This window comes from Bison bison, unplaced genomic scaffold, assembly GCF_000754665.1.
Source record: "Bison bison bison isolate TAMUID 2011002044 unplaced genomic scaffold, Bison_UMD1.0 scf7180017864224, whole genome shotgun sequence".
NCBI lineage: Eukaryota > Metazoa > Chordata > Mammalia > Artiodactyla > Bovidae > Bison > Bison bison.
In genome coordinates, this window is record NW_011494796.1 from 6,045,672 (window position 1) to 6,056,497 (window position 10,826).

The 10,826-nt window shown below is 46.7% G+C and overlaps 1 protein-coding gene across 1 annotated transcript in view; it reads left to right on the plus strand.

Moving 5' to 3' along the window:
• IGF1R (insulin-like growth factor 1 receptor) overlaps positions 1–10,826 on the plus strand; it is a 300,375-nt gene that overhangs the window by 239,777 nt on the left and 49,772 nt on the right. Inside the window, 3 exon segments of the mRNA XM_010845844.1 lie at positions 1–197; positions 4,159–4,307; positions 7,490–7,634. The exon segment at positions 1–197 is cut by the window's left edge and continues 34 nt beyond it. Of these exon segments, the coding sequence (XP_010844146.1) occupies positions 1–197; positions 4,159–4,307; positions 7,490–7,634 (491 nt within the window).

A 10,826-nucleotide genomic window follows, 5' to 3' on the forward strand; every position in this document is an offset into this window, starting at 1 on the left:
CACTACTACTACGCCGGCGTCTGCGTGCCCAGCTGCCCGCCCAACACCTACCGCTTCGAGGGCTGGCGCTGCGTGGACCGCGACTTCTGCGCCAACATCCCCAACGCCGAGAGCAGCGACTCCGAGGGCTTCGTCATCCACGACGGCGAATGCATGCAGGAGTGCCCGTCGGGCTTCATCCGCAACGGGAGCCAGAGGTCAGTGTGGGCGCGGGGAGACACGGCCTGGCTCCATCCGGGCGCGGCCCCGGGGAGGCTAAGGGAGTCCGGGGCACTGCAGAGGGCCGGCGTGACTCCGGCTGCTGATGGCGCCAGGCTCGATGGGCGGGGCTTCTGGTTTGGAAGCAGCCAGCCTGGACGGTTGGAATGAAGTACCTGATTTGCTGGCTCCGGTCTCAGGAGGTCCCTGACTCCCTGTGTGCATGCGGGGCTCTCCCCTAGAGCCCGTGGGTAGGGGAGACTATAGACTGAGGTTTTCTCACCTCCAGGGCTGCTCAGCGCTAGACCAGTGAAGGCTTTGGAAGTGCAGGAGGGAAGTGCAGAAGAAGAGTAACCCCACCAGCATCCGTGAGGCAGTGAGCAGGCATAGGCTCTTACCAAGCAGTGTGCTCCATCACTTGCCACACACACACACACACACACACACACACACCCACACACACACCCCTTAGCGCTGGCTTCCGCCCTCCACTCTGAGCAAGAAGTGTGCTCTGTCCCATTGCTACGCAAACAGTCTTCACGCTCCCTCAGTTTTCTCTGTCTCACAGCATCCCTCTCGTGCATGCCAACCGGACTTCTGTGAAGCTGTTATTGGTTTTAAGTTTTTGAAAAAGCAATGCCAGGGTTCTTACAAAAAAGCAATGCCAGGGTTCTTAAAATACAGGACTATAACCCTGCAAGCACGATAAGGCTTGAGACCTGGGGTTGCTGATCCTGCCTCTAGAGCAGAGCAGAGAACTCTCAAGGAGTTCTTCTGATGGAATGGACTAAAAATGCCTGCTTCATGACTACACCAGAGGAGCCTTCCATTTCGGGTTCTTAAAAAATAAATCTATTCTACAAATATAAAATACCGCTGGAAAAGGAAATCTTCATTTTGAGTGTAATGTGTAATTTCCCTTCTGTTTGCTGCCTTCTGTTTCTGCAAACCTCCTCAAGCAAGTCTTGGTAAAGGGGCATCTGTTTCCGGTGTAATATTTGGAGATGTTGCTCCTTCCATAGGCTTAACTTCAAATCAGAGATAACACTCACGTTGTTGCATAATATCAAATGTAGAACATTCTGCCTGTCATCATTGCTGTAACGACTATAATAGTAAAAATTACTCTAAATACTTTAAAATGGTAAATGTGCCAAGGATACTGGTGAACTGTGGAGTATACGTATTCCACCCAAAATAAGTCTGCCACATTTTTCTCACATTTTATTGGCAGCCCTAGAACTTAAAAAGGCTTTGCCAGTCCCTGGGCAGTGCCTGGAACCCAGTTTAGGCTGCGCCACACTTCCTGCCCAGACTCACAGGACTCGGATGCAACTTGAGCCACTAAATCGCCACTGTCACGGACTTTAGCCACTAACTTGCCACTGTCGCAGTTCCTCCCTGGGCTGGGGGCTGAGATGGGGCAGCTGGTGCATGGCCGGGGACTTCTTTGCCCTGCGGGTGTGTGTCTTTTGATGCTGGAGGCTTTCAGTCCTTTGCAGCTGCCGTAGCTGTGGGTGAAGTAGGGGGTGCTGTGCACTGTGACCCTTTCTCCTGCTGTAATTCATTCTTTGAAGAATTAAGCTCTTATTTTTCCTACTCATGCTTGCAGTCAGTTCAGAGTTACAGATCTACCTTTTTCACTTTAAAATAAAACACCATCAAAAACTAATAACACCCCACCCCTCAGCCTTTAAGGCCTATTTGACACTTATTTAAAATATTTATTTTTTAATACTGTTTCTACCCTCTCCGTACCAGGATGGACTTGAGGAAGCTTAAACTATAAACATGTAATCAGAGCACTTCCTTAGACAAACATTTTTTAAAGTACTAGCTGATTCCTAGACATTTTAAGAAAGGTGTTTGGTTCAGAAATTGCTATTTGAATAAAATGTCAGGGGAACAAAACACACACTTAACCTACAACCCAGAAGTTACCCTCCTGAACGTTTATTCCAGAGAAATGAAAACTTAAGTTCCCACAAAAACACGTACACAGCCGTGGGTAGCAGCTTTAACAGCCAAAGCCTGGAAATAGCACAGACGCTCCACAATCGGTAAATGGCCAAGCAAACCGTGATCCATCACACCATGGAATATCAGTCAGAAGTAAAAAGAAACAAACTATTCAAACACACACAACATGGATGGATCTCAAGGACATTAAGCTGTGTGAAAAACAAAAAACCAGTCTCACAAGGTCAACACACCAGATGATGACATTTATGTAAGATTCTGAAAATAACATCATTACTGAGACCGAGAATGGGTGAGTGGCGGCCCCGAGGGGGAGGCGTGGGGGCAGGCTGACCGAACGGGCAGCACACAGGAGGTGTTGGTGGGCACGGGCCGGCTCGTGGCGGTGGTTACTCCGGTGATAGGGTGGCGTGGGAGTGTATTGTGCCTGTGTGTTTCCTGGGCTTGATGTCGTATTGTCATGGTACAGGAGGGAGCCATCAGGGGGAACTGGGTCAAGGGTACACAGAACCCCTCTGTACAACTTTTGTGACTTTCTGTGTGTCTGTAATTATTTCACACCAAGTTTTTAGAAAGGGAGGTGGGGCATTATATAGTATGTAGGTAAGTTAGAGAAGGAAATGGCAACCCACTCCAGTGTTCTTGCCTGGAGAATCCCAGGGACGGGGGAGCCTGGTGGGCTGCCATCTATGGGGTCGCACAGAGTCGGACACGACTGAAGTGACTTAGCAGTAGCAGGTAAGTTAGAAGCAATAAAAGACCAACAAGGAATGCTGAGGAAAATCTGCTGCAGACTCTAGAAGTGGAAGTGTTGTGATGTCAGAGAAAGGGGGTACCTCCATTGCTGTGGTCGGCCCATTTCCTCTGGAAACCTTCCCTCCTGTTTTCCCGACGTGAAATAAGAAAACAGTAGGGATACCATGTTTATCTATAAGCTTTTAAACAAAGCCCTTCATCTTTGCCTTAGATATGCAATAAAGTTCAGTGATGGAGGGCGGTACTTAATGCTAAGAGCTTTAACTGACACTGCTTTCCTGGATGTTTCTCACTTATTTTCATGAAGTTTGAAAGATCATTCAAGAATAATCATGTAAATATAGTGGCTCTCCAGTTCACCATCCTATTACACACACATCCCATAATGTTGTATCATTTATTTTGTTGGGAAATTGACCCAGTTTCCTGCGGTTCAGAGAATTGGATTAGTGTTTTGTCCACCATTCCCTAAATAAGGAAAAGTATCAAGGTCACTCGCTAGTCCCTGGCTGTTGGTGGGCTTGTGGCATGTTCAAGATTGCATGTGAAATAGGAGCTCATTATGAAGCAATGGAAGTTCCCGTTTTTATTGTGTATGCAGCAAAAACAACATTTGGATCAATTTACAAGTTTCTGCCAAACACTGTCAAGAAATTATTTCAGTTGTGCTTTAGCAAGAAAATAATGGATCTGTGCTACAGCACGTGCCTTCTGAAATCCCCCACTGGGCCGCCGGCCACAGGAGTTAGCTTCCGGTTGGCGGCGGGGACACTGCTGTCCCTTCGGCGTCCCCGTCCACTCTCCCAGCAGCTCCTCCGGGGTGCACCAGCAGGGCCCGTGACCTCAGAGAGCAGCTCTGTTCTTCTTGGGATCCCCCGGTGTCTCCCTTCTGCAAGGCTGTTTGTCTTACGTGGGACCAGCTGGCTCACCAGCCCCAGCCTATGATACACACATGCCTCAAGGGTGTATCATGTGTTCTGTCTGGAAGCAGGCAGCACGCTTTTCCTTTGTAGGCAATTTCTCCTTTTGATTGCCGTTTGAGTGGCTTACCCTGGGTAGGCTTGGCAATGAGAAACAGCACGACCACTTGAATGCTTCTGCCAGTTGCTTTCTGTAATGTGGACTATAGAGACACCTGGAATAAAAGCATATCTTTTAAGAATTTTTGTAATGTAGGAAGACAGACTCAGCTCTCAGTGTGTTGGGTTGTTTTATTTTCAACAGCATGTACTGTATCCCTTGCGAAGGCCCTTGTCCCAAAGTGTGTGAGGAAGAAAAGAAGACAAAGACCATTGATTCTGTCACTTCTGCTCAGATGCTCCAAGGATGCACCATCTTCAAAGGCAATCTGCTCATCAACATCCGACGCGGCAGTAAGTATTCCCTTTTCCTGGAAGAGAGGGCCAGACCTCTCGGTTTTCTTTTGTTGAGCTTTTCCTACTCGTCCGTGACTCACAACTAAACTATGGGCCTAGAAAAACAACATGGTGTGTAAGCCACATGCTCGGGGCCCCTCCTTTGAGCGTCCCTCAAAGATTAAAAAGAGAGCAGGAGATTGAAAGGCAGTCGGCATTTTAGCCACAGGCTCAGCGTTTGTTTCTGCACAGGGTCATCCTTCATCTCTCTTAAGTCACATCTTATGCAGGATGTTCATGTCTCAACACATGCAAACCCCAGGAGAGACGGATGGATCAGAGGTGTGACTCAGCAGTCTCCAGCCAGAGCCAAGGCCTCAGAGCTTTAAGTCCAGAGAGTCTTGGTTCCTTGGATGTGTGGAAGAGACTGAGCAAGGGAAGGGTTTAATGATGTCAGTTTAAAGTTTTATTCAGTCCAAAACTGGCCCATCTCCAAATTTACTTCTGACAACCAAGAGAGATACAAGCATATTACGTCAGCATGCATTTGAAGCTTCAGTCTCACCATCCTCTGTAGGATTCCCCACTGTTTGCAGTAGATGGTGTTCCGGGCAATTGCATGTGCGAAGCATTTCCGGTTGACTTATCTGGTGATATTTTCAGTTCTAATCTGTAACTGACAAAGGCTTCTAGTAATAGTGCCTTAAATTCTCTACCACTGGAACCACTTGATGAAGGCACCGATAGTTTCGTCAGCTGGGAGAAATATAGTAAGAAGGTGTTGAGGTTGAAAGGGACTTTTTTACTAAATTCTTAAAAAAAAAAAAAAATTATATGGTTTGAGGGGCTTCCCTGATGGCTCAGGTGGTAAAGAATCTGCCTGCATTTTGGGAGACCTGGGTTCCATCCCTGGATTGGGAAGATCCCCTGGAGAAGGTCATGGCAACCCACTCCAATATTCTGGCCCAGAGAATCCCATGGACAGAAGAGCCTGGTGGGTTACAGTCCATGGGGTCACCCAGAGTCGGACACAACTGAGCGGCTCAGCACAGCACGCAGCATTCTGTGCATTTACTTTCCCTTAATATTGATACTATTTGTACAGTGAGTGAGTGTTATTCTTAGGATTTAGAGATAACAGCATCAAGCTTTTTGCTTAGTTTTTTTGAATTTTGGATAGCCCTTTATTTTCACAACAACCTTCACCACTTCACAACAGAGATAACTTTATTTCCACACAGCTAGAATTTTATTACTTTCATGGTATTCTGAAGTTTTATTCTTTCTGCTCTTACTAGATTTCCTAATTTCTCAAACAGATTTCTTCATTTCCTAGAACGTACCCTTTAAGTGTGTAAAAGTGTTAGTCGCTCAGTTGTGTCCAACTCTTTGTGACGCCATGGACTGTAGCTCACCAGCTCTTCAGTCTGTTGAATTCTCCAGGCAAGAATATTGGAGTGGGTTGCCATGACCTTCTCCAGGGGATCTTCCCAATTCAGGGATTGAACCCAGGTTTCCTACATTGCAGGCAGATTCTTTACTATCTGAGCCACCAAGAAAGCCTTAAGTGCCTAACCCTTCTTTTATTTTCATATTTCTGTCCTCAAAATAGGAGAAGGAAATGACAACCCACTCCAAGATTCTTGCCTGGGAAATCCCATGGGTAGAGGAGCCTAGTGAGCTACAGTCCATAGGGTCGCAAAGTTGGAAATGACTGAATGAGTATGCACACGTGCATCCTCAAAATATTTTTTAAAGACTTTAATCCGTGAATCAGGAAGTATAGTTTACTATATAGTTTGAGGAGGAATTGGTACATATTTGTGTGTGATCATGCAACGTGGCTTCCAGTTCATGTCCACGGCAGGCAGTTGGTTGGGCATCTTATTGGAAAGGCCCCTCTTCAGCCTTGACTGAAAGGCGTGAGTCCCACCACATGTTTTATTCAGAATCTCTTCCATGAAACATCAACTGTAGGCAACTGCTAGTCTTTACAACTCGAATTTCTCCATTTCTCTTGGGAAACCATCACACTGTCCAGAAACACAGGGCCTTGCCCTAGAGGCTGCTGCTGCTAAGTTGCTTCAGTCGTGTCTGACTCTGTGCGACCCCATAGACGGCAGCCCACTGGGCTCTCCTGTCCCTGGGATTCTCCAGGCAAGAACACTGGAGTGGGTTGCCATTGCCTTCTCCAATGCATGAAAGTGAAAAGTGAAAGGGAAGTTGCTCAGTCGTGTCCAACTCTTAGCAACCTCATGGACTGCAGCTCACCAGGCTCCTCCGTCCATGGGATTTTCCAGGCAATAGTACTGGAGTGGGGTGCCATTGCCTTCTCCGTGCCCTAGAGGACAGTATCCTTATTCTTTGATGTTTATCAGTTGAAAGCAAAGCAGAACCTTTTATTAACTAAGCCTTCACAGGTCATACACAGTACAATTCCATTGGTTGAACCACACCCAATTCATTATAGTATGCCTTGTAATTTTGGCATAAGTTGAACTGAAGTTTATGCTTTTTACTTACTGTGAGAAAAAGGCTGTAAGAGTAAATACACTGTTCATACAGCTTGTCATTTTTGCACATGTGTTAGCAATGATGTTCCCAACTCTTTTCCACCTGTGAGAATCATGTATGTGCATTATAGAAAATTTAGAAGCGTAGAAGTGAATTATTGAAAATTACCTGCCAATAACCATTGTTAATATTTTGGTGCATTTTCTTGCAGTCTTAGTAAGATGGAGTCTTTAAATATAGATTCCTGTATCTTAGGAACTAGGAATGCAGCAGAAGCAGTTCCTAGTGAGACCGAGAAAACATTGTTTGTTTAGTCATGCCCTTCTACTATGGAGGCAGTGCTGTTGACAGAGCATATTAGAGATGTTCCCTGGATATGTCCGCCTTAGCTAATTGGCAGTCTGGTGTTTACGATTTTACATTCTGTTAATCAGCCTGGGAGCTGCAGTCCTCAGGCTTCTAGAAACTGCCCTCCCCCCGCCTCGGGGGCCCATCCCAGGCATTGGGAGTTGAAAGCCACACTTAGGGAAACGCATTTTTGACCACAGGCAGGGATCCTGGGAGGCCTCGCATCTCGGGGCACCGGGGAAACAAGAGCTGTGCCGAAGTGCTGCCCACACGGGTCTGCGAGAAAACGAGTGTCCCCCTGTGACAAGGCGCGCAGTAACCCTGTCCCCCTGCCGCAGACAACATCGCTTCGGAACTGGAGAACTTCATGGGGCTCATCGAGGTGGTGACGGGCTACGTGAAGATCCGCCACTCCCACGCCTTGGTCTCCTTGTCCTTCCTGAAGAACCTGCGCCAGATCCTAGGGGAGGAGCAGCTAGAGGGGTAAGAGCTTCGCGTTGCAGCAGCTGATGCTCTCCCGCCACCGCCACTTACACACGCTGCCTTTAAGGTTTTCTCGTTAAAAAGAAGCAGCAGTGCCCGTGGTGGGGGCGCCCTGCGTGGGGCCGCCTCCTCGAGCGGAGTCTCCTGCAGTCAAGATTCTCCATCCTTGAGCCTGGGTCCTGACCCATCTGGGGGTGGGTGTCTGCCTGTGTGCTGGCAAAGCAGCAGACAGGGCCATGGAGGGGACCAAAAGCACTGAGATGGGGGCTGAATGGCTCACCTCTCCATGAAACCATCGTCCCGGGCCCCTTATCTCCCTCTGGATGCTGTGGTCCACTTCGTAAAAGCCATTGCACCTTTTCAGATGTGTTGGAACACCAGAAATACGGAGACGTATGAACAGTTCATTTGGTTACAAAGAAATCTTGACTCACAGAATTGTTTCTATTGATCAGCTCATAGGATTTGTGCTACTGGTAGAACGTTTGCCTTCTGCAGAGATGCGCTTTGTGATAAGGGTTTTAGCCTCGCCCAAGGCCATCCACCGCTTGAGGAATGAAAATAGGTGCTTCGATCGCTGCGCACACATGGGCAGTTTCCCTCCCGAATTCACCCCAGGTGTTCCTGTGCACATGCGCTTCTCTTCACAGGCTCCCCTTTAAATATAATTCTTGTATTGCTTTAAGCTAATGCTTCGAAATAAAAGGAGACATCCATTAATGAGTTAACTCCTTCTAAAGAGAATTTGGGGAAATAATTTAGGAAAGCAAGAGGTGGGAAGGTCATGAGAAAGGTTGTCTTTGCTGATTTATGTGCCCCGATAGATAAAGTTACCACATAAGGGTTTCCTTACAGCCCTCCTGCTTTTCTCAGACTCACTCTCAGTCAGTCTTAAATTCTTAAAATTCCATCATCTGATATAGCCAAAGAGAGGGGGCAGCACTTCATTCCATCCCCGAAAAGCATACTGTCCTCCCTGCTGGGAACCCTGTTTCTTTCGAAAAACATCTTCCTCCTGGTGAATCCACCGAGGCTGCTGCTGTGCTCAGCCCGATGTCCCAGGTCACCAATAGAGCAAGCCAAGGCTCTGCCAGTTTGAGGTAATAGTTATTGTTGGTTGTAGTCAATTTTAAAATGAATTTTAGCACAGCTATTTTTCCTTTTCCTCCAGGTAGGTTTTTCTTGAAACTCTGGTGATGGTGAGCACCTTTTCTTTAGCATATTGGTACCTGCAAGTTTTCCTTCTGCTTGAGGATACACTTTTTTCCCCCAGGTTGAGCAAGTGATATAGACAGAGGGGAGAGCTAGCAGGAGAGTTCAGTTAATTTTTACTAGGAATTATTACATGACGTGATTACCTATCAGTTTTGTGTTAACTAAAAGTATTATGCACTCAAGTGTAGCTGAAATTAAAGTGTGACTCTTATTTGCAAAAATATTTATGACGTATTTCTTATTATCTGAACCTTGTGTAAAGCCAGAAGCCCCAGTAGGGTCTTCTTACAGATAGATGCATATCGTCTCTTAGGTGTTTGGGCCACTTCCAGGCTCAGGGAAGCTTCAGGCCTCCCCTGATCTTAGTACTTTATTTGTCAGGGGATGGCAATGGTGAGCCTGCTGATCGTCAGTAGTCCTGGTTGCTCTGAGGAGACTGAGCGTCCAGCCTTGGATTTCTTCCTGCCATTGCTGGGAGGAAGTGCTCTCTAGCTGGAGCACTTGAGAACCTAGCTTCTCTACACGAGAGCTGTGTTCCTTTGACTGCCTTCCTCACCCATGACCAAAATGGTCTGGGTAACCTTGCTTGTGATGAGTGCCCCTGCAGCTGGCTTTGGCAGTAGCAACTCAATTCTGTATTTCTCCTCCTCAGACTTAGGAAGGAGGTTAGGTCCAGCCCCTTCACCTGCTCCCCTCACTCCTATAAGAAGAGTCACACAGATACAGAGACCAAACGCGTGGTTACCAGCAGGGGAGGGGGAATGGGGTGGGGAGTACAGGGATAGGAGATTAGGAGGTACAAACTGTTACGTATAAAATAAGTTACAGGGAGGGATAAAATGTGCAACACAGGGGACATAGCTGATATTTTATAATAACTACAAATGGAGTATAACCTTTAAAAATAGTGGGGATTTCCATGGTGGTCCAGTGGTTAGGAATACAGGGGATGCAGTTTTGATCCCTGGTCACGGAATTAAGATCCCACAAGCCACGTGGTATGGCCAAAAAAAAAGTGAACTGTAAAAACTATGAATCACTATATGTACACCTAAAACTATAAAGAATGCAAAATAAACTTTAAAAAGAGCCAATCTTCCACTCAAACCTTAAAAAAGAAAGGAAGAGTCCAAAGGAAGCAGAAAAGAAAGGAAGATGATAAATAGATAAATGCCAGCAGTGCTGAGCGAACTTTGCAGAGTGCCACAGGGGAAGAAAAGGCACATGCCATGGGCATGAAAAAGAGTCAGATATCTGATTGAGAAAGATCAGACAGGCTTCTGAGAAGAGGTGGCTTTGGAGACGGGCCTTGGGGGTTTCCGGAAACGCTCAGAGAGCAGAGGGTGAAGAAAGGCGTTTCAGGCCGGCAGCAGCAGAGGCAACGAGCTGGGGCGTCCTGGGACGTGTTTGGCAAAAAATGCTGGAGAGGTAGGTGGCATTAGGGTTACGTAAGCTGCTATGCACCCAGGTGTGGAGGTTATAACTTGGATAGGCAGCGGAACCTACACAGGACGTTTGAGTTACCAGAGTGTTAGTAGAACCTTTCACTTCCGTGTGCTTTTGCTGTAAGCCAAGATGACTTTTACCCCAGGGGTTCCCACACTTTGCTATACTTAAGAGTCATCCAGAGGCTTTTAAGGAATCCTGATGCCCAAGTTGTACTCCATCCCAATTCAGTCAGAACGTTTAAGTGTAGGATCCAAGCATCAGTGCTTTTCTAAGGATCGCCAGGTAATTTCTGGGTGTGCCAAATTGGAAACCACTGCTTTACCCCTTTATTTCTTCTTCTCATAAGCATGTCCCCAAAACTTTGATTTTTTGCCTAGATATTTTCTTGTCACACTGTTGTCTTAAAGTATGATTTTTCTTATACCTCTCATGACCAAGTAAGTGCTTCCACTTGGTGCAGTGGGAAGAAAGTTTTATAGCCTTTTGCTTTGATGCTGAGCAGACAAATTGGTAGTACATACATCCTTT